Source organism: Myxocyprinus asiaticus, chromosome 43 (assembly GCF_019703515.2).
Source record: "Myxocyprinus asiaticus isolate MX2 ecotype Aquarium Trade chromosome 43, UBuf_Myxa_2, whole genome shotgun sequence".
Lineage (NCBI taxonomy): Eukaryota > Metazoa > Chordata > Actinopteri > Cypriniformes > Catostomidae > Myxocyprinus > Myxocyprinus asiaticus.
The window spans coordinates 13,854,078-13,879,077 of record NC_059386.1 but is presented as its reverse complement, the minus strand read 5'-3'; the positions used below and the strand labels follow the sequence as shown (position 1 = coordinate 13,879,077).

At 37.7% G+C, this 25,000-nt stretch overlaps 2 protein-coding genes across 2 annotated transcripts in view; both read right to left on the bottom strand.

Moving 5' to 3' along the window:
* Positions 1–578: 578 nt before the first annotated feature.
* bnip3lb (BCL2 interacting protein 3 like b) lies at positions 579–20,668 on the bottom strand. Its single transcript, XM_051685157.1, has 6 exons — positions 20,431–20,668; positions 12,021–12,240; positions 8,829–8,901; positions 8,177–8,274; positions 7,937–8,086; positions 579–3,583 (listed from the first exon to the last, which is right to left on the bottom strand). The coding sequence occupies exons 1-6, from the start codon at positions 20,483–20,485 to the stop codon at positions 3,538–3,540; spliced, it is 642 nt and encodes a 213-aa protein (XP_051541117.1). The 5' UTR covers positions 20,486–20,668; the 3' UTR covers positions 579–3,537.
* Positions 20,669–22,051: 1,383 nt separating this feature from the next.
* The window catches only part of LOC127433343 (serine/threonine-protein phosphatase 2A 55 kDa regulatory subunit B alpha isoform-like), a 38,521-nt gene continuing 35,572 nt past the window's right edge, over positions 22,052–25,000 (bottom strand). The window contains exon 11 of the mRNA XM_051685156.1: positions 22,052–23,340. Coding sequence (XP_051541116.1) covers positions 23,061–23,340 — 280 coding nt within the window. The 3' untranslated portion in view covers positions 22,052–23,060. The remainder of the gene's footprint in view (positions 23,341–25,000) is intronic.

Below are 25,000 nucleotides of genomic sequence, written 5' to 3'. Positions count from 1 at the left end.
ATGTACTGTATAAAGCTATCAAAAATCTCCTAGATCACATCTAATTTTCCAAAACTAGTGTTGTCTAGAGTTTTTTGCCTACTGAAATTTCTTGGAAATATGTTTTCAATGTTTCATTAGTGGAACCATTCAAAAACACTTTAAACAACTGTACAACACATTGAAGAGACTGTATGTCTATCCCTGTTTTGAGTGGTTGTAAGCACAAAGCTATGTGGTTGCAAGGGTGTTAGGTACTGGTCCAAGTAAAAAGAGGTGATTTGGGTCATTCTTTCAATGCAAGTCTATAAGAGTTATGTGCAAAAGTGTAACACTTAGTTAATTTTAATTAATATTGATGCTTGCCCTAGCAATAATGCACCAAGTAAAAGGTGGAGAGAATTTAAGAGAAAGGTTTACAAATTCCAGGATTATTCATTGCAAAAATTAGGTTACTAAAGAAAAGTATAGGATATCTTGTGTGGTAATTTTAAAACATGAATAAAACATACATGCCTTGAAGCAAAAAAATGAGACAACTTAAAGTGATTGCAACATAATGTATAAGCAAATAAAACATTAGAAACAAAACTCTGAAATGCAGTTTGTTTTTTTACATTTTAATTTGAAAACTTTGTCATTGTCTAGCAGGGGGGAAAAATCTGTCAAATCAATAAAACGTGGTAACAGTCTGAAGAAAGTCTCCACAAATGTGGTTTATTCACTTCTTTCCAACTTCAATTAACAATCAAAAAAAACTAAAACCTCATTTAATATATCTTTGTTTATTAACAGCTATCCTGTGCCTTCTCTTCTGTGTTCTCTACACTAGTTTGCCTTGGTTATTAAAGAATTAAAGTTAAACTTAGTTGTAATGCATAGGAGAAACCTTCAAAATGTTGTATTTACAGAGAAGGTGGTGCAAATAAAATAAAGTCTGGCACAGAACACAGACAAATGAGCTTTCGTAAACAATGACATCATAAAGTATCAAACATAATTAAGGAGCAGAGGCACAAAGTTTATAAGAGATGACCTCTCAGTTGGTTTTTGGCAGTTGTGTTTGAGGAGAGGCAAATCCTTCATAGATTTAGATGAAGACCAAAAGAAATGTGTGCACACATCCAAAAAAAAAAACACTTAAAATGTCTTGACAAAAAAACACTAATAGACTTAAGTACAATTCTGTTCAGGGTTATAGCAAAACAAAATCCTGTTCCCAAAAATAAGCATTTGGATGTTCATGTCCATTGGTTTAGTACATTGTCACCTGTGGTGCTGGAGTGTTAGTGTTAACTAAATGTGCGTGACTAGACTAGACTGTATGTGTGTGTGTGTGTGTGTGTTTTTTTTTTTTTTACACAATGAAAGCCTATAGTGAGCAGGGGCTTTAAAGGCTCCAAAAAAATAAAAAAAATAAATAAAAAGCAGTCCATATGACTAGTGTACTTTATTTCGAGTCTTCTAAAGCCATTTGAAAGCTTTTTGTGAGGAACAGACCAAAATTTAAGCCGTAGCTCTTAAATCTCATTCATGCTTCATTCAAACCTGGCATGACGCATCTTCACACACCAAAGTTTTAAGCAAAAAATGACAAAAAATAAATAAAAATATTGTATGGCTTCAGAAGACTTGGAATATAGAACACAAATCATATGGACTAGTTGTACTGCTCTATAAATTGTCACCATTCATTTCCAATGTTAAAGAGCAGCAAGAACATTCTTCAAAATGTCTCATTTTGCGTTCAGTAAATTCGCGTTTGGAACGACATGAGGGTGAGTAAATGATGATTTGCAACTATTCCTTTAAGATAAATTCTTCTGCTAGGTGGAGCATATCACACCGGGTCATTTGTTATACTGTGGTGCAAATAAACCTTATTCACGGTAGCGCCATCTTTGATTTTTAATGGGGATGACAAAGAGGCTGTGAGGGATAGATTTACCTTATCTCTTCAATACTCAACTCTTCAACTCGTGTTGTCTAGAGTTTTTTTGTCTACTGAATGTTCTTTGAAATGTGTTTTTTCAATGTTCCAGAACGATCCAGAAACACTATAAACTGCAGTACAGCCCATTGGAGAGACTTTGACATTCCCGTCAAAAACCAAAGATGGCGCTGCTGTACCTCTTCCATTTCAAGACAAGCTCCTCAAGCTAAGCGCATGAAAATGCTATAAATATGTATGAGATAGATGGTGTAACAAAATGTTTGACACAGCAAAAGACACAAGCAGGTTGCCTGAATTTATTTTTGTGTCCGTCTGCTCTGCTTTTCAATAGTTTTTTTTTAGTTCGCTAGACGGACGTCTTTGACCGTTTTTTTTTTTTTTTTTTTTTTTTTTAGCGCCACACTCAGGAGCGCCATATTTTTTAGACGCCTTGTCAATTTAAAAAGTACTGCATTCTGTTCTATTCGTTGCGCTTTATCTTTTTTAGCACAAGAACTCGTTCGGTCTGAACGGCCCCTTTACTGCCAGACATACCTAGTTATGAAATCACTAGGTCCTGATATGTATTTAAAGGAAACAAGAGGCAAACAAAATTAGAACAAACACAGAGAAACAAGCACAGAAATAATTTAAATAAAATAATATTTTTTTCATACAGGGATCCATCAGTCCCATCTGACTAAATGGATTATGGCAGGCTATATGTATATGAGATTAAATTTTTCAAACATTAATTTATGTATCAGACATTTCCTTGTACCAAGTACTTTCTCTGTGTACTGTCAAAGGTATGTAAATGATTATGCAAAACTTTGTATAGAATTGCATCTGGTACAGTGAAATACATATATTATATTTCATCTTATTAACAAGCTATTGTTTTTGCCATTTTCCAACATGACAGGATGTGGATGGGGTCTACAGAGAGCCCTGTCTTTCCAAAAACACAATCAACTCAATCATTCTAACATTTCTACCAAAACGTAAATAAAAGAACTAAAAGGAAAGCATTTGTAGAAAAAAATAAACTCTTAGCTACCACCCAGGCATGCCCATATGTCTTCAATAAGTCAATATATTTTGGTTTATCCCATTATAAAAGAGTTCAAATTAGTGGGATCCTTTATTACTTTGTCATTATGTGTGTGGCCCACTTTTGGGCCATATGATCAGACCCAAAAGGGCACAGACAGATCACAGATCAGGCTAGTGCTGAACTAGCATGTAGGTTTGGTTTAACACACTGCCCTCAAACACTTCCAAACTTAAATGCTATACCTATGAAGAGCTAAGGGGGTGTTACAACATTCACTTTTGTGAAAATAAACAGAAAAAATGGATACCGCAAATAAAAAATATGTAGTTAAAAGGCCTGAAATGGAGAGAAGTAAACTTCTCTGTTAATCTACAATGTGCAAATGTCACTTCCCATTGTGGAAAGGCCATGTAAAAGAAACACCAAAAAGGGAAGGAAATAGAAAAGGGTATGGGAGGGAAAGAGTAAAAGGAGAAGAAAGGGGCAGCAGGGATCATTCTTTGTACAAACTACAAACTTCTCCCTAATCCACCTGGACCATGCCTGAGGCACTTCATCGGAATTGTGTTCAAATGGAGCTTGCAGGAGTAGTCAGTCTTTTCCCAATGTAGACCCTGTATTAGAGATAGAGGGAGAGAAATAAGAAGTCATATGTTAAATATTACATTGTTGCCAAGCTACATGCTCATCGGGGGTGTGTGAACTGTCCTGGTGGTGCAATATGAACATTGTTAGGTGTGTGCGATTATATGCAGGAATGTTTAAGCAGGTGGCAGTCAACTAGTGGTTTAGGCAGCTGAGTATTAGCCTCAGCCTCAGATGGAGCCGTCTGATGCATATTGCTCACTGAAATGGCAAGAGCTTTCCAAAAGTCGGTAAGACCAACCTGACTGTCTGGCTTCAACGTAATTTCTGGCAGAGGTTTTTAGCAGTCTACTAAGAAAGAAGTCGTGCTTTTGAGGATAAGCTTGAGAGGATGAACTAGTTGCTGGATTTGTTGATGTTTGTGAGATTCATGGCATCAAATCTTTGAAAGATATTTAAGGGTTTCGTTTGAGGTGGTTAGTAGCAAATAAATGAGATATCCCTAAACATTGTGGGCAAATTCAAAACTGCAATTTTGCACCCTTCAAGGGCACTGCGGAAAGAGGACGCCATCCGAAAGTGAGCAACTCAATCGGCTCATCCACAAGGCCGTTAGTGAAGGGTACATGCGATGGAACCTTAAGAATTAAAGAAATATTCCGGGTTCAATACAAGTTAAGCTCAATCGAAAGCATTTGTGGCATAATGCCGATTACCACAAAAAATTATTTTGACTCGTCTCTCGTTTTCTTTAAAAAGGTTACAGTGAGGCACTTACAATGGAAGTGAATGGGGCCAATTTCTGGAGGGTTTAAAGGCAGAAATGTGAAGCTTATAATTTTATAAAAGCACACATTAATTCTTCTGTTAAAGGGGTCATGTGATGGGGAATCAAATTTTCTGTGATATTTTGACATATAAGAGGTCATTCTAACATAAAAACATACTATAAATATCAGAACTTGAAACTTAATCCCAAATGCAATAAAAACAATAATTGAAACCAAGCTGCAAAAATGCCTCGTTCTCTACTCCCGCGACTTCCCTATATCATAGGGGGCTAAATAATTAATGACCGCTTTTACAGTGAAAAACATTAACTCCTATTTTGCATTATTGCACCCGTGGCCCCGCCCACTGGTGCATCAAATAAGAGAGAGATCAGGACAGACAGGCCTACTATGGCCTAACTATTCTTGAACACCAAAGGGGACCCATCCAGACTATTTTGAATTATTTTTTAATATAAACATGCACTAGACAGACATCTTTGACCGTTGTCATGTATCTCAGGCCACTTTTAAAAGACATGGTGTCAAGTTACAACTCTGCAAAGGAATGTCATGACAGTTTGATAGTTTATGGTGCTGACACCCTACACCGAGCACAACGTGTCAATCCAGACATTCGAAACCATTTATTTGTGTCGTTGGCAGTAGTAGCCAGCACGTGCAGCACAAAATGGAGCAGGACGCCGGTTTTCTGTCAGCATCACGCAACAGACACTTCCATGTTAGACAGCATCATTGATTATAATAGGTTCTATTGGTTTTGACATGACGATTCTCGCGTCCAGTGTAGACGGTGTGAGTGTTAACAGTTGTGCTTGAGATGAACAGTTTAATGTATTCGGATGCAATGTGTTGGATGTGCGTAATGTGTAAACCCTGAAATTTAGATTTATATGGTGCTTATTCATTTTCTGCTGATTGAGTTTCAAATATGGCTGTATTTGAGGAGCTGCATGATGTTAGCCAATCATAACATTGTGCAATTCCGTTGAAGTTTAAAGAGGGGCATTTATTTTTAAAAATGAGCTTTTCAGACAGAGGGCCATGTGTAACTTTAATAACATTATCAGGGGACCTCAGGTAAGATAATAAAACTATATATATATATATATATATATATAAAGAGCATTTCATGACCCCTTTAAAACTTGTGTATTATTTGAGCTGGAAAATTGTTTACATTTTCTTTTAGGATTTAAGTGGTCATGGCAACAAAGTTGTAAAACTGGATATAACTTTACACAGAAAAGGATTGTAAGCAATTTTATCACACTAAAATCATGTTAAAGGAATGTTCCGGGTTCAATACAAGTTAAGCTAAATCGACAGCTTTTGTGGCATAATGCTGATTACCACAAAAATGTATTTTGACTCGTTCCTCCTTTTCTTTCAAAAAAGCAAAAATCGAGGTTACAGTGAGGCACAATGGAAGTGAATGGGGCCAATTTTTGGAGAGTTTAAAGGCAAAAATGAGAAGCTTATAATTTTACATTAATTCTTCTGTTAAAACTTGTTTATTATTTGTGCTGTAAAGTTGTTTAAATTGTAAATTTTACAGTCATTTTAGGGTTTGTTGACATTACATCGTCATGGTAATGAAGTTGTAAAATTGGCTATAACTTTATACAGAAAAGGTTTTTTTTTAAGTGATTTTATCACACTAAAATCATGTTTACACACCTCCTTCATGTCTTGTGGTTATACTTTTGAAAAAGTGAGTATTTTAACATAAAAAATTTGGCCCCCATTCACTTTAGAGGTCTGCAACCCGACCCAGACCCGATGGGACCCAAGAACCCAATGGATTTCGGGTTTGGGTCAGTTTTTCAAGTAGGACTTCGGGTTCGGGTTTGTAATTAATGAAAAAATAAACAGGCTTACCGAACTTGTTTCGCGCTCTCACTCACAGACACGCATGAACGGATGAGTTAGGGGCCGTTCACACGAACGTGTTTTTTGTGCGTATCTGTTCTGTTTTCCCATTGCTTAAACACATGCTGGAAAAATGTCTTTGACATTTGCATTGTGTCTCATGCAAGACCGGCATATTTAAACACCATGTCAATTTAAAAAGAACTTCAAATTGTCAAAAACGCATGTTTCATTCTTTGCACTGCATCAAGATTGTTTTTAGCACAGGTGTCACAAAGATTCAACATTGTAAACAAATTCAGGCTGCATAGAGGGGACTGTTGCAGTGTTTCATATTATTCCAGATTGTTCTGCACCAAGTGAAGTTTCAGCAAATAAATGGTAAGGCAATGCTTTTTTCCCCTTCTGCTCTAGTGTACTGAGGGGCTGCTGTGCCTTGTTAAAACTGTATGTTTGCTGTTTCAATACTGTTTCGAATGTTGCCTATATGCTTAAATAAAATACAGTCTATTGAAACAGTACTTGCTAGGAGAAGAAATTAGATAGTAAGCAATTTAGGGTTCTGGTCGGGTTCGGGCTTAAAATCTGACGGTATCGTTCGGGCCTGGTAGGGTCGGGTTTGAGTTTCATTTTAAAGCCCGTGGAGACCTTTAATTCACTTCCATTGTAATTGCCACACTGGAACTTCGATTTTTGATTTTTTAAAGCAAAGGAGGAATGAGTCGGAATAAAATTTCCTGGTAATCAACATTATGCCACAAATGCTATTGATTGAGCTTATCTTTTATTGAACCCGGAACATTCCCTTAACATGAATATTGTTAACGTCTTGTGGCTATACCTTTGAAACAGTGAGTATTTTAATGTTTATGATTTGGCCCCATTCACTTCCATTGTATGTGCCTCACTTTTTGCTTTTTGTTTATATATATATAAACAAGGGACAAGTCAAAATTGTGGTTATCAACATTATGCCACAAATGATGTTGATTGAGGTTAACTTGTAATGATCCCGGAATGTTTCTTTAATTTCACCATTTATAATCCTGTGATCCTGTGTGCCACGTCTGCGTGATTCATTTATGCATTTCAGAGTGCATAGGAATGCTCCCTTTCGATTGGGATTCACTCTGTATATGCCTCTTTGTATGCAGAGTTACAGTATATCTGTGAAATAATCAGTACTATTGGAAGGACGGAAATTCCGACCAAATAGTTTACACACATTTTCCTTTACACACATTTCTTTGGTGGTCTTTACAACTGTTTGCGAAGACTGCTGCATTACTATTTTGAATAAATTACTACTTATTTGCAAGCCAGCATAATATTGTGGTATCATCAATTTCAAATTTACTCGCTCCTAAAACAAAGGTTGTGGTTAGTCGTTTAATGTGTCGACAGAGGGCCTCTTCCTGTATAAGTGGGCAGTTTCCAGTCAGAATAAACTGCAAAGTGAACCAGACTTAATGCTCATTGTGAAAAGTCTGGCTCTGTGTGACTTTCTGAATATGGCCTAAGATATCCCTCTGCTGGACAAAACAGAGATCCACAAACAGTGTTTAAAAACACCAATTATTTTAAAAATCACCAGAGACCCTGTAGAGTTACTCCAACTTTGCAGGATAGCAGATTTAAGCTGAGCACCCTACTGTAAATGGAAATATGGAAATGAAAGAACCAGACATGTGTGATTGTGCTTGTTTTAGGTGAATGTACCCTAGACCCAAGACCAGGATGTGGGACAGGAGCAGTGAGGGGATGAACACTTTGAGAAACTCAGCAGAGAAGATGCCTCCTTTCTTCATCGCTCCTGTCTTCCTCATGCTGAGTGTCACTGAACGCCGCGGGTGCCGGAAGTGGAACTCCCTGCAGGACAGATAAATCCATAACATCATCATCATTTACTTGATCATAGCTTGTGTGAATATCTGCATGCTTGTCCTCATTAGTTCTTACTTAGGTGGAATATTCTCTGGTCTACTTGACCAGTCTGCCACCCAGTCTGAATCCTTCATTAAAATGTCATCATCTCTCATCTTCTCCATGACGTCCTCCTGAGTGGACATGAACACACCAGCACACATATGCAAACAAACCAGGTCATGAATATACGCCAGAACATCAATAAATTATTATTATTATTATTATTTTTATTTTTTTCTCCCCTTTTCTCCCCAATCTGGTATGCCCAATTCCGAATGCGCTCTAGGTCCTCGTGGTGGCGTAGTGACTCGCCTCAATCCGGGTGGCAGAGGATGAATCTCAGTTGCCTCAGCATCTGTCAATCCGTGCATCTTATCATGTGGCTTGTTGAGCACGTTACCGCAGAGACCTAGCATGTGTGGAGGCTTCACGCTATTCTCCGTGGCATCCATGCACAATTCACCACGTGCCCCACCGAGAGTGAGAACCACATTATAGCAACCACGAGGAGGTTAACCACTCTACCCACCCTAGCAACCGAGCCAATTGGTTGCTTAGGAAGCCTGAATGGAGTCACTCAGCACACCCTGGATTCGAACTCGCGACTCCAGGTGTGGCTGTCAGCATCTTTACTTGCTGAGCTTCCCAAGCCTCCCATAAATTATTTCATGATCCACACACAAACCTGACTGTCTCTCCTCGTGTCCACGTCAAAAATGATCTGTCCATCATCCTGAGGACTGTGGGGTCGAGGAGGGCTGTGGGAGAGAGTTAAACAACAATTACATTGATATAGTGCAATGACAAGTTACTAAACCTTACTGTGGTAAGACAGGTTTTGCAGTATTTCTCAAGAACCGGATATAACGCTAGAAGTATGCAAAGTCAGACAAAAATATAAATATTTCCCTATGTACAGTAAGCACACACACACACACAGCATAATTTCACTGCAAATCAAATTAGTTCTAGGGATGGGCATTTTCAAATAATTTTTTTGTCTATTTCTCTAACCAACAAAAAATAATTGATAACTCGTAAATTATAATGTCAGTTAAAAATATCAAGTATGACACGTACGTGAAATTTACATTTGGTTGTATTTACAAATGTTACCAAAAACGGTTTCAGCATAAGCTTACTTCAACAAGCTATGCTTTCCTTTTGGGGAAAAAATTAAATGAACAATATGCATTAATAATAATAATAATAATAATAATAATAAAGATTTAAAAATAACAGTAAAAAAGATTTGTATTTACCTGGAGCTTACATAAAAACCAATACTGACGGCATTAGGGTAATGCACGTATATAAACTACGTAAAAGGTTTACTATAAAAACATTATAATTTATAATATAACTAGGGCTGTTAATCAATTAATTTTTTTTATCAAATTAATTACATGGTATGCCGATTAATTAATCACATATGTAAATATTTGCTGAGAAAGCCTCTCAAATAACAATAATTCAATATATGATTAAATAGAATCCAATATGTTTATGTCCATATTACTATTATGAGGGCTTTTCTATGGACGCATGGATGTACACCTGTGTCAGATGGATGCTTTTGGAACATCTCACTTTGGTTGCATCGCATCGTAAACATATCGTTTTTAGGTGGCTGTGTCAAGTTAACCGTAGTTACCTAAACTTAGAAAAACACATCTTGAGATCCCAGCATTCAGATTTGTGCTCCATCAAGCTGTGTTTGAGTGCAAGAACCTGTTCTTATCTTGTTCTGTCTGCTGTCGGTGAGATGGTTTGTTCTGCATGTTTCCTATACAGTCGGAGTTTTTGCTTACTGCCCCCTGGAGAAAACAGGTGGTACTTCAAGAAGTTGCTCCATTGGTATGAATATTCCTTATTATGGTCGGGACATGATTAATTGCGTTCATTTTTTTAAAGCGTTATTTTTTATATAATTAATTACACGTGAATTAACGTGTTAAAATGACCGTACTAATAACTTCACGTTATTTTTCAGAATAACAATTGATGAAAGTTGGCTTTTTATAAAATGCACTCTGCCCATGTTCAGATATTTAACGCACTTACTGGTCTAATAAGCTTCCGAGTTTCTCGTACCACTTTGCATTTTTTTAACACCATAAAAACAGATCCTTGTCCGTTGGTATGTACAGTATGACTCAAACAAAAACCAAACACCAATAGAGTAGAATTCAATTAGAATCAAAATATTACAAGTATTGCCACACTTGGCTTTGCTTAAAAGCACACGAAGACACCATCTTGTCTTCTCTCATGCAACACCTTGATGACACATATCCACAGCACCCACCAGTGGACTCAACTGTAACCATACAGGTCCACTGGTGTGTGGTAAGTGAAGCGAAGCAGGTGTTTTTAATTAATTCCAATGAGAATCCACCTCACGAGGGTGGCGCTCGGCTTCCAATGAAATGAACTGAAAACGCCTGCTTCGCTTCGCTCACCATCCACCAGTGGAAACGTAGGGTGACTGTGAGATTTGGTGAGAGATCCAGATGGAAAGTACTGGATAATTCAGCATTCTCCACGGCAGGGAAATGCGCAAAGGAAAATCAATTTGCGATATTCAAGTAGTGTTTTTAATAGTCGACTAGCTGGTGCAGAACAATTACTCGATTAGTAGATTACTTATGCACAACCCTAATTACTTCATAATCGAATTTGCTCTTTATATTAACGTGGGAAAGATTAGAGGCAAACAAAGGCCCCAAAAGTCTTTGGATACTTAAGCCACACTTAAAAATTAATGAAATGAACAGTAGTTTCATTATATAAAAAAATATAAATGTCTCTACAGAGTAACCACAGGTGTAGTCCAGAACATTAACAATGGACATCATGTTCTAATAACTTTGACAGCCATATCTTAAAAATACTGTCTTAATTTTAAACAGTATATCTAATGTTTTATTTTTTTTTATACCCAACAGTCTTCTTTCTTACTTTGCTTGAAAAGTGTGCTTATGCTAGCTTTCTTTAAAATAAATGCCACTTTGATGGATATTTTGCCATCTAATGCAATGATACATACATTTTTAAGTGTGGCTAAAGTGTCCAAATACTTTTGGGCCATTGTAGCTTGTGTACATAAGAGAGAAACAGTATTATCTAACTGTAAACACAATGAATCTTATGACTCATTGAATTTGAGTGAGATAAGAGTTACTATGACGGTATCCTATCAGCATGAGCCATAATCAATGTGATAATGTGGATGTGTAATTTAGTATGTTTATAGCACTACTCCCTATCTATCTGTGAGGTCTATATAACTTAGGCTGGGAAGTCATGTGACATTTGATAGATATATATATACATGTGTAATATGTAACAACATAAGTGCAACATGAAGGCTATTGTGCCAAAAGCTTGAAGGCATAGTTCCCCCTAAAAATTCTGTCATAATTTACTCACCCATATATTGTTTGTCCTTCAGTGTAGCTCTCAAATGTATTTTGTGCTCATGCTTTTTCAAATTTGGCGTGTCACATCAGGTTTGACGTCAGTGACATCAGACACCATTAGCTCTCATATGTCTCGTAACCCATTTTAGATTTGAGGGCTATGGCGGAGCGAGTAACACAAAGCTATCATATGGCTTGAGAAGACTTGATATATAGTGTATGAACTACTTTCATTGTGCTTTTTTTTTATTAACAGCCCCTGGTCACTGCCTTCTTTTGTTATGTGGGAAACAGCAACTTTTGTCCAAAAATCCTTTTGTGTTCCACTGAAAAAAGAAAGTCATACGAATTTGGAACAGCATGAGGGCGATTATGTAAATGATGACAAAAGAAAAAAATTTGGGTGAACTATGCCTTTAATGAATTGGTGACAAATAAATAAGGTTGTCGTCTACCTGTCGCAAGAGGAGTTACTGCGGCTGGACTCGTGCTGGGCATCTAGCAGTATTTTCTCCATGTCTCCATTGTGGATTGAGGACGATGAGGGAACATGTTCTAGCCCTCCCACCATTCCATCATCCTCCTCTACGACCTGGGCTACAGGAGGAAGCACAGAGGTGGTGGACGAAGCGAACGATGCAGAGTTTCTGTTCATCTCCAGCTCCACCCATGATCCTAAACAGATATCATAAAACAATCAGAACAATGACACACAGGCAGGCGAATACTGTATATGTTACTTTCAGAAGAAAACATCTTTATGGACTGCCAGGGTGAATCTAACAAAACAAAATGGCTTGATAAGCACAGTTTTCTTTCCTGTATAAATGTATTTCCTATTGTCTGGACAGGACATTTTGAAGGGGCTCGTCTCTTTTTATAAAATAAACAGTAGTCTTCAGTTTACATCACAGCTGTGAACTATGATTTGGTAGGTAGGTGGTATTAGAGGGAGGGACATTCTAACTCTAAGGAGCATTTGATTGGGCAAATATTTGTAAACCCCATTAATTAATATTTCAGTCATCAATATTTTTGGCCCATTTTTCCCAAAGAGAAAAAGTATTTAAAGTGAATTTTGTCAACATCTAGGAGTACACTAGCACATAGATGTCCTCGAAGCTCAACATAGATGTCCAAAATCTGGACATTTCACGGGGTCTTTAACCTCGTGTGACCCCGTGTACACATGCATGGACGTTGTATTTTGGCCTCACTATACACAATGCATAATTTCAATTTATTTAAACCGACTGATCTCAGTTCAGGAGACTCTGTGCTGTAAGTAAAGGGTAAAACTTTCGACGTACGGATTCATGTGACAAAACAACATGGTGCTGATCACAGCTGAGTTTGTCTTTGGGAGAAACGCCAACAAAACTACATCTGGTAAGAAACCTTATTAAGTTTTTACATTGAAACCTGTTTGAGTCAAAAGAGTAGAGTCTCTAGTTTCATCCGATTTGCCATTTTTAAAGTTTGGGCGATTTATCGTGAAACGCCACGCTGCTAAACACAATGTACACAAATTTGTACTTTAGTGCATTTGCTCCTTCGAAATCCTATATTTACTGTGCATAATCACATTGAGAATAAATGGGTTCATCCAAAAGCTGAAAAATTTGGCTTTCAGAGGCTTTATATGGAGTTAGGATTAGTGCAGACAGACAGCACACTGGAGGTTAAGTCATTCACTAAATATGGAGCAAGGAAGCAATGGGGCATCCTAAAGCTTTCTATGCAGCTAAGTGCATTCAAACCTAAAATCAGACCAAAAGTTCAGTTTCAGGCTGCAGATGATGTTTGGGCCTCTCAACATGTTTGGCAGTATATAGATTCTGAATTTATAATGTATAATTTTATTTTAACATGGTTGGCAGTGGTTGGATGATGCTGGCCATTACATTGAGTCAGAATTAATTATGCTAATTTCTGATGTAATGTCTGCAACATCTAAAAAAATGAATAACCAACATTCCTGGAAAAAAAAAAAAAAAAACAATTTGACTTTCTATAGCTTGGTATTATTTAAAATTTCACAATTTAGACCCACTGTCCACATATGTTGCCAACAATTTTTAGGGAAATTATTTGCTCTAAAATCATTATTATTATTTTTATGTTTATTAAGTGCTACTAGCTACAAATCAAAAAGGGGAAATGGAAAATGCACACAGCAATCCCACTCAGGTCTCAGGAGGTTAAGTAAAAATAAATAAAAAATCTGTGTATTACTGTTATTTTTACTTTAATACACTAAAAATCTTGAATCTAAGAGAGAATCTTATGATTTAACTTTGAGAATAATGGGAATTGCAAAAAAAAAAAAAAAAAAAAATTAAACATCTAGATGCATTATGCATTAAGGCCAGAAACATACTTTACAAACAAACGCAGATGCCAGAGTTTGGCCAACGCATGTGCTCTTGCTTTACTGTTGCGTAACAAAGCTCAGTACTCCAGTGGGCCATAGATTTACCTTCAAATATCTGTGCCATTAAACTGGATGTTTATTAATTAGGTAAGTTGCTATACATATATTGTCTTTAACTTACTTGTTAAGCAATATTCTCTTTAAACTGTTGCTCCTCTATGCCAGTAGTTGACTTGAAAGAGAAAACTTACTGCAGAAGTGGAAATTCATACTAATCTCACCATAGCGCCCCTTCTGGCAACATTGAGAATGCAACGCATACTTACGTTGTGTTATGAATTGTAGTCTGACAGATTTTTTAAAGACAACCACATAGAAACCGAGCTTGTGCATCTAAAAGTGTCTGCGTATGCGCACTTGCGTGGATTATGTTTTGGTCTTCAGGATTTTTGGTGAAAGTATGCTTAACTGCATTAACAAATGTCATTAAAACAATGTTACAATGCAAATAATGGTCCTAAAACAGTGTGCATTTTTTAAGCAAAATTTAATTCATACTACTTTTTTGTTTCTTTTGATTTTGGGGTTAACTTAACATGTTTATGTAAGATTCATCCATCAGGATTGTGTAGTTATTGTGAAAATATGTTGAAAATTGCCAGGTAACGACATTGTATCCAAAAGGTACTGAGGCAGATTGAGACATACTGAGGCAGACACAGGGATCTCCCTGTACGTCTGTGGTGGCCTGGCTTAACTTCTATTTACTGGGTGGTGAAAGGGCACTAAATGCCTCTCTCTTCAGCGCATTACAACCCCAATGATATATGACTCACACCTGACCTCACCGCTCCATGTTCTACGTGACTACAAGCAGGGACACACTCCACAGAAGCGGACAACTTCACAAATACAAACACAAACACATAGACTCCTTTGTCCATGAGTTAGGCATGAGGACAGCTAAGCTTTCCATGTTCCTCTTTCACCCACATTTGCTTTGCTGTCTCATCAGAAACACTTGTGTTACTGTACAGTGAATCTTCTGTTTACATCCGTCTGCTGTGTTTGCTATGTTCGCTCGCACACAGTGCTGACCAACCAGGATCAGCTAAGTATAAATTGAATGCCTCGAGCCAGAGCCCCACTTCCACTTCCAGGGAAAAAAAGAAAAGAAAAGAGGAAAACAATGCAGGACCAAAGTCAGAGCACATGACTTCCTTAGGTTAAGTAAACATGTGGATCATGTGACATGTGTCCTGCTTTGACTTGGTATGGGCATGCACACACATTTCCATTTAATTCTAATATTCCATTTAGCTCCGTTTCAAATTGCAGTGACCTTGCTGTCTAATGCCTACACAGGCAGCTGCCTTCTAAATGCCGATACTCATATACTGTATACTCTACGCAAGTACATGAACGCAGGCACTTCTGGCTTCGCAAGCTCGATTTCCACACTCTTGCATTCTAAAATGTGTCAGACCAGCAATACATAACCCAAAGCAAGTAAACGTTGCATTCTCGCTATTGGGGCGATATTGCCAACATTAGTGTTATTTGTCCGTTTCTACAGTAAGTTTTCTCTTTCAAGTCAACTACTGCAATGGCAGAGCAACAGCTTGAAGAGAATACTGCTTAGCAAGTAAGTTAAAGACAATATATTTAGAGCATCTTACCTGTATAATAAAAACATTGAATGGTAAAGACTTTTGAAGGTAACTGTATTGCCCCCTTGAATCCTGAGGATTTTTACCATCACGGTAACGCAAGAACACAAGTTATATACTGTATTTTCAACCAGACTGCACTGCGATGGCCAAGCACTCACATCTGCATATGTCTGAACTGTTTTTGAATTGTTTTTCTATGTAAACTTGCACTACAGCAATGTTTTTGACTGTTGCGCTGTCCCGCATCTCGCTGTTATTTCAGCAACTCACGCATGAGCCTCAGGTTGTCAAGTTGTCAAGCACCATGTCGAGGAAAAAAACGTGTCTCAAGACACCTGCGTTTTATTCTATTACGTTGCACTCCGTCTAGCTTTTTAAAACACAAGAACGCTTTCTGTGTGAATGGCCCCTAAGGCAGTATCCTAATTAAACAGTAACCTCATAACGGACTAATATGGAACACTCTACATAGGCAGTAACTCTATACGAACAGCATTCCTCACTTACAGGAGAGAGGAGACTCAACTGATTTCAATAGAGTTTGGTGTTTGCATGTTGCTAAGCTAATGATGTGATACTCTAACAGACATACAAATAAACACACGCGCAAAGCATAGGCCTACACAATATTGTGTAAAATAAATCTTTAACTATTTATCAATACTTTTCGGTATGGATTAATTATACCTAATTTATGTTTAAGCCTTGTCCGCCATCTTGGATGGCCTTTTTTATTTTTACCTAGCTTATTGCAATGCATTATGATGTGGCCTTCTCCATAAAGGATTCATGTGATGCTGCCTTAGACTATGGCCAAAAGAAAGTATTTTGGAAGGCTGCATAATTATTGGAATAGCCTTTTTTGAACAGCCTTTGCATTGGGAGAGCATCTACGATGCCTTAAAATGCTGTCTATGCAATCCGTATAGTGCACAGGGAACCGGACAGTGCTACAGTCTACTGACTTTTGCTTTAACCCACTAACATAAACATTGTAATCGTGACACCAGGCAAGCTGAACATTCTGGCCAATGGTGAAACAAGTTGTGTTGGCTGTCACCAGGAAATAAACATAGATCAAAAGATCAGATGTTCAGATTGAGAATGCGATTTATTACATAAGCTTATCCTTGCTCACTAATGAAATGCTGAAGCAAAATGGCTCCAAAATGATTGATGTTGATCACTATCTGCACTAACATATGAAAAGTTAAACAAATAAAGCATTGTGACATTATTTTATAACAAAAAGCACATTTCCTCACTAAATTCTCATTACTGTAATGCGTCCTGATGTTTTACTTTTGAGTTTTGTATGTAATTCTCATTATTATCAATGATGATTGTCATTAGACTCATTACTGTAAAACAATGATTCATATTAAAATCAGAAGTGCAACAAATACTACTATGATGTATAAATACTTTACAATTATACTTTTTTTCACATTAAACAGAATGGGGGAGGGATCATTAATTGTCATGCATATAATGTCACGATGCAAAAAAATCTAAATGAGCCTTCAAATAGGCTTTATTTTCTTGTGAACTATGTGAAATATGACCTGGACATGTACTGTAGTTAACAGATTTTGTGAGATTCACCCTATTAGAACTTTGACTGTGGGCAAAGTTTCTTCACACGTCCTCCAGGTAGCAGTCATCATGTCTAGTACTCAGCCAGATTGATCCAAATTGCCAAACAAACAGTGCAAGCCAAACGCGGAGTCCAAATTTGCCCATCTTTTACAACAAAAGTGCTTGGCCAAGAAAAAGATGGCATTTCACTTTATGACCACACGTCTCTAAAGAATTTCTCCAGTTAACTCATTTCTATCACCAGTGCACATGAATGCTGTGGTCATCACGTAACTGCATTTATTTCGGGCAAAGTCAGTCTAATTTGCAGAAAACCAATGGAGTTTTCTGAGATAATGGCGTTGCGGTGCTGATGATGCAGCATTAGAATGTATCCTAATGAATTAAAAGATGAACTTGAATGCTACATATAATAATTAAAAAACAAATCAGAGACTTAGTCAGAAGCAAAACCCATTTTCACTGCATCATTCCAGATTAATTTAGATGCAACCACCACCACTCATCCTCATGACTCAGTCAACTAATTTACATGAAACATACTGCTGCATAAAAAAACTGATACTTTATGGTTTCAAATATCATTACTAATTCCCCTCTCCTATCTGACGCTTTCCACACGGCATGACCACTGTCGCTTTTGCCAGAAAAGGAGAAAAAAAGACACCCTGATCTCGAAATTACAAATCCTACAGTAGAGCGCAACAATGCCTGCCCACTTTTTCAGCCGTCTGGGTTTCGGAAGATTTTCAAGTAGGTATAACTGCAGGCTGGAGATCTCCAAATGGGGTGGGATCTCCAAAAGAGGGTAGGGTTACTCCAGAAGGGTGCAGGGTTACTCCAAAAGGGGGTTGCGCCAACTCCAAAAGGGGGCGTCACTTCCACTTATGGTTAGGGAAGGGTTAGGTTAGGGGCTCCCCATATCTTTGCAGGCAGTTTGGAGCACCCATCCCTTTTTGGAGCTCTGCCTGCAGCTATATCCTTCTCAGTATTTTTCCCCATTCATTTTTTCTGTTGGCTTTTCATAAAATCCTACATAAAAGAGTTCTAAGCCATGAACCAAAATAGCCAGCTCTGAGTTGAATCACAACATTACAAACTTTGATTTGAAGCAAAAAAGTATTTCAAAATCATACAAAAAGACAAAGGTACAAGACCCCATGTAGATTTGCAAATTACGTTATTGAATAAAAAACAATGAAAATATATCAAACTATTGATTTTAGGTTTTTAATTACAAGTATAGAAACAATATATTTGAGGGTGTAGGGACTCCGACTTGATTGTGTCATTCACAATGCGTCATGGAAGTGGACGGACGCTGCTAGACTTAATTGGTGGGCTTTGTTGACCGCGGTTCTCTGAATGGTGGATCTTTCTCTGCTGGATCATGGTTAGTGCATTTGTTCAACAGAAATTCCGTACTGACAAACTTTTTAAACAATGACTGATGGCTTCAACTAAGGCATATACCATCGATGAACCACCTCGGAGCTCATGGTAGGTCTGTCTTTAAAAGTTTATAAGTCATCTCAATTCGCCTATGGAAAACATGAATGGGATTTACTTCCAGAATAAGACTGTTGCGCTCTGTAGTGGAGGCTTAGCTCATGAATATTAGCTATGTTATGCTAAGGGTGCTTTGAAACTTTCCTGTACTGCTCTATCCAGAACATATTCCTTAGCCTATTTATTTAATATTCAGAGATTCAATATTCATTAGCCACGCCTTTGCATTCGGCATGACGGTGGTTCACACCGAGCGCGTGCCTGCATCCATCCGCACTGTTTTTCAAATGCGTTCCTATGTAAACATTAGCTAGAGTGAAATCTGTTTTTAACGTCTGGCGCAGCAATGCCGCGTCTTTTAGACTCCGTGTCAGGTTAAATACAACGTCAACTGTTAAAAGTGCGCCTCGAGACGCTTGCGTACTGTTATTTTCGTTGTCCTACGTCTACTTTTTTAGAGGCAAGAACGCGTTCACTCTGAATGGACTTTTACGTTCACGTACCAATGACTGCTTTTCAGCCAATCATTTTGGCCTTCTGGTTGAATGTTACGTTACTTAATTAATATTCATGACCCAAGCCTTCACCATAGTTGAATTTATACACTGGCGTCCTGAAATAGGGTCACAGCTGTAACTAGCAATGGTGCCAGTGCGCACGTAGACAACTCAGCATTTCATTAGTGATTGGTTCTTTACTGTTGATGCAATGTTACCCAAAAAAGCCCGTGGTCTTAATATTTAGACATTGCAAGATGTAGCAGTCTGATTTTCGCTTTTTATGAGGCATACCATGAATATTAACAAGAGTTTTTGGGTTCCTGTAACTTTAGTGCATCTTTAGGAATTTCCGCTTGTTACCAAAATTGTATGCTGGCTCCCAAAACGTATGAATTGATGCTGGATTGAATTAGTTCACAAACAAATAATTCGACAATTTAAGGGATTTGTGATAAACCCACATGGCACTGATCTCATTATTGTTTATGGTCTGTCTCCATATGCTAATGAGTATTTTTGCAGCTTTAAATTATTTTGGTCTACTAAGTGAATTAAGTATTAGTTGGTGAGTAGAATCACATGGTGGTCTGTAAAGTCATAGGGAAATTATTTCTGTCAACCATTAGACCAGTTTGTTGTCAAGCTCGCAGGTTTCAGACAAAGCTATTACATTCTCTGGCACATGTCACCATAAAAAAACAACAACAAAAAACATCGAGCTCTTCTTTAGAGCCAGTTAACTTCCACACATCAGAGAAGCACATTTATGAGTTATATATATATATATATATATATATGTTAACGAAACAAAGAAAAATGGATTTCGAACATCTGCACTATCTCCATTATCGAGTTGCTCTAGTTAGAGATCTCGCCTTGTTGACATCTCCTTTGGACCGCCTCCTTAAAACGTCCTGTCACGCTATTGGTTTAGGCAGAAGTCAATCACTTTTTAAGGCTCGCCTCATAAGAAATCCTCCACCGCCATTGGTCAGAATGCTCGTCAGTAAACATGACGCACGTCTCTTACAGCAATCCCCTCCCTCAGCCATGTCTATCGCAAAGAAATGTTGACTTGAACTAACAAAAGCGCAATTTACATTAAGCAAAGCAGTGAAAAGTAACAGAAAACACCAAACCAGTCACGTCGAAGGCTTCTCTAACAGATTCGACGGATGACAATACAACCAGGCGCTCCGGCTGTACGTACCGTTTAATCCAGGCTCCCCGTTGTTGTTGTCTGCTGGAGCATCAGCGCAAGACATCGTGGCTCTGTTGTAGGACGGTTTGCGTTAGACTGTCAGCAGCACTGCACGAACACTCTGAGCGCTCATTCGGACCAGCGCGCACGCGTGATCCAGAGCCTGACCGCAGAACGGACGTTCTTTGGCCGAACGCTATTCAATGTGAGAACTGGGTTTGGTGCCTGATCTTAGAACAGTTGAGGGGAGTGCAATTTCCAACAGCGCTAAAATGACGCAAACACGATCGGCGCATCTGATAACAAAGGCACAATGATTACGTAATGGGGCAAGAGGGTTTTATCTTACAGGGAAAACACAAAATGAATGTGGATTAAGGACATAGCGCTCTGAATCCGACTTGTCTTAAAGGGGTCATGACAAAAAGAGTCGTTATGGCCGTCCCTTTAATAGAGGACGTTTTGAGTTCTGAAACGTACAGTATGTTTTATAGTACAGTGACCTCTTATATACCAAAAGATCAAGGAAAAGTTGATTCCTCATGTCATGACCCCATTTAAGGAATGTTCCGGGTTCAATACAAGTTAAGCTTAACTGACAGCATTTGTGGCATAATACTGATTACCACAAAAAAATAATTTCAACTCATTCCTCCTTTTCTTTAAAAACAGTAAATATCAAGGTTACACTGAGGCACTAGCAGTGAAAGTGAATGGGGACAAATTTTTGGAGAGTTTAAAGGCAAAAATGTAGTTTATAATTTCATAAAAGCACTTGCATTAATTCTGTTAAAATCATCATTTTTGCAGCAGACTATACTGTTTTATGAAGATAAACCTAGTTATTTGTCAACGACGTTACATCGTCATGGCAACAAAGTTGCAAAATTGTAAGTAAATGTACACAGAAAAGGTTAGTACGCAATTTTCACACACTATACATGTTTACACGCATATTGTTTACGTCTTGTGGCTATATTTTTGAAACAGTATTATAATGTTTACAGATTGACCGCATTCACTTCCATTATAAGTGCTTCACTGTAACCCAGATGTTTTCTTAAAAAAAAAAGAAGCAAAAAAACAAAAACAAAGGACAAGTCAACATTTATTTTTGTGGTAATTAACATTGTGCCACAAATTCTGTCGGTTGAGCTGAACTTATATTTAGTCCGGAATATTCCTTTAACAGTCAGCGAGCAAAATATTTTGTGGACAAATCTCTGCCTTCACGCTGGGGGAGAAAGTAATTTGTAATTAAATATTCAATGCAGCCAATCTAGGATAAGATTCTATCTCACAAACATCAACTCTAGTCATACAAAGCATTTGAAAGTGGATATTAAAGTAAGGGGAAATCTATTGTTTTATGTGTGTTTTTACATTTCACTCGTGCATAAATATAATCTGTAAACATCAGACAACATATGAATTTAAATCTCCAAAAATGCAAATAATTGATTCTAGAGCATCTAACATGGTTCTCAAAAGTCTTCCATATTCTGACACTCAGATTGTTTTTTTTTTTTTTGGGCACACATTTATCGCCATACCAGCTGCATTTAAAATGTGATTTCCACCTCAGCTTTTCTTTAGTTATGCTTTGCATATTTAAAAGAAGACACAACTCTGATTTGTTTGTTCAGTTTATAAATACCATTTCATTATCATAATCTCTATAATCTTTCTCAATTTGTAACTCTTGAGAGAGAGAGAGCAAGAGAGAGAGAGAGTAGACAAAGTGGGTATGGATCACAAAGGAAAATAAATCCATCAAGGCCATACGACTCTTACATGAGTGAGCCATCCGATTGGAGTGTATATGCTTAAGTGTAGACTTTAGACTACAACAGCAAACACGGCAAGTGACAATGCCTACCACAGGCCTGTTTGTGCCAAATGAAGCTCCTTGGGGCACTGTGCGGGTATACGTATGGGGATATCTTCAAAAGAAATATGGCCCTGCTCTTTGACACAGCCGAAACCATTTCTAGCTGTTTGGAGTGTTTTGGACAGTATGAAATGTATTGAAATAGAGTAACTTAAAAAATAAATCTTAAAAAAAAACAAAAAAAAACAAAATGAAAACACTTATTCTTGAACAAGAATTAAAAGAAACTAAACAACTTGGCAGTTTCTCTGATAAGTTTTAAAAACAAGTTACAATGGCACAAACAACAAATTAAAGGACACAGGGACACGTTCACATGAGTTCAATTGAGTTTTTATACAGAAACCTTGCATAAACTAAAGTAAAAAAACTAAGAAAAAAAACAACCTACGGTTGATATCTGTCAAAGATTGGAACCTGCCGCCCATTTCGTCCCTGGGCTCGGAAATGTGGGTAAAGGGAAAAGGGATGGAGGGTACAGACAAAGGTTGGCACAACATCACCCGAGCATGGCGCATGCCGTGGTGCCAGGGGCTAGACGCCAGGTTGCATTCTCTCCAGACCAGTTTGAACCAGTTTATTCAGTATTGGCAGCCACTTGGCTTCACTAGTTCATCCTGTCCTGGAGTAGGCCAAGGTTGGGTATGTGAGGATGGTGGATGTCACAGAAATGATTTTTGCTAGTTCAACTTTTTTTCCACATAGAGAGAAAGAGGTTCAGAGGTTTTCTTTCCCCATGGCGACAGTATTAGTTAACTTTTTCCTGGAAGATGTAGAGGTTGTTGGTGGTTGCCACGGCAATGATATTTTCCTGCGGGTGCCAGGCGGTGTGTAGAATCTTCTTGTTGAAGTCCAGGCTGTCCACGCTGATCTCATCCTTCTTTCGTTTGCCACCCGCACACACCCTGCGTGGCTTCAGGACCTGCCGGGGCTTGCAGCTCTCGCGTGAAGCCTCAAGGGTAACGTCCCGCCGCTGGGTGCGGTCCAGCATTCGGAAGAAGTTGTTGTAGGATCCTGTCATCACCACACTAATGGGACAAAAGAACAGAAACACTTAATGGTACGCTAGCAAACTGGCTTTAGCTGGAGAGTAGTCTGGTGGTTAAAGATTTAGGTTGGTAACTTACATCCAACAACTGACTATTTGAATAATGATTAGCGCCGAGGTGGTTCATCAATGGTGTATGCCTTAGTTGAAGCCATCAGTCATTGTCTAAAAATTTTTCAATAGCAGAATTTCTGTTGAACAAAAACACTACCCATGATCCAGTAGATAAAGATCCACCATTTAGAGAACTAAATGGTGGCCAACAAAGCCCACCAAAGAGCACTGTGAATGATGCAGTCAGAGTCCCTATACCCTCAAACTCCATATATCAGAAAATTTAGCAGTAAACTAAAAATATTTTGTTTCTATACTTAATCATAAACCTAAAATCAATAGTTTTATATATTTCCATTGTTTTTTGATTAGATTATATAATATGCAATGCTTCATGGGTTTGTAGTTCGTGCCATCCTGAAAGACATTAAGTACACAGTCTTGTACCTTTGTCTGTTTGTCGGATTTTCAAATACTTTTTAGCTTCAAATCAAAGTTAGAGGACAACTAGGTTTATCTTGATTTCTTTAGTTTAAGAAAATGTGTTTTTGATGATAATAAGATCTTTAAAATTATCACAATTACAAATAACATTATATTTACAATTTGCGGCTTACATGGGTTTAGCATACATGCTTAAACTCTTTCTGAAGAGGGCATTAAAGGACTGTGTGGATGACTTTCACCAAAGCAGGAAAAGGACCTTGTACAATGCAACATCATCAAATGCATCCCCTTTAAAGCACAATTACTGCCAGTTTCAAGGTTCGTACAACTTTTTTTAAAGAGTAAAAATCATGCACTTTTCAAGCATTTCAAGGTACCTTAATCTACTTTTTCAAACACCTTGAAGCTTTAAATATTATCAAATACTAAAAGTTTACAAAAATGCAGTGATCAAAAAGCATTTCAAACATTGCGCAATCTATAAAAAAGAAAGTTTCAAGAATTCCTTTAAACACACTGACAGCTAAGACTGGAATCCTTAATATAATTACAACCAAAGTCTTGAATTAACATACAGTCGGCACCACCGGTTATCTATAGGGTGTGAATTACCATGGGGGAAAACAGATCTAGCTATTTTTAAAGAAAGTTTGTGTGGGTGTGTGTGTTTCCACTTCAAATAAAAGTAAAAATTCTACAATTGATATTTTGTCCCCAGCTATTTGAATAAAAGGCTAAAAGACTGCTTTGAAAAATACAAGCTGTTCAGTGACAAGATATGAGATACATCTGGAATCACACCACTAAACATGCACATCTGCAACAGAAATACATTTAGTGGGATGGGATTGTTTTCCCCCCACACCAGTATAAAACGTGACTGCAATTATCAGACTGATTTGAAGAATATAATGAATTCGAGCTGTCAGAATTAACGCGTTAACGCATGTGATTAATTTTTCTTAATCGTGATTAACGCATTTATTGTTAATACGCCAGCATAAACACTGGTTTGAAGGGCGGAACCTTTGTAATGTGTCTGACCTGAGTCATTTCACTGATGCACACGCCACAGCGCCAGAGCCCTTCTACCAAGGAGAGCCTACAAGTTTAGCATAAAATGGCATAACACGGTGGAC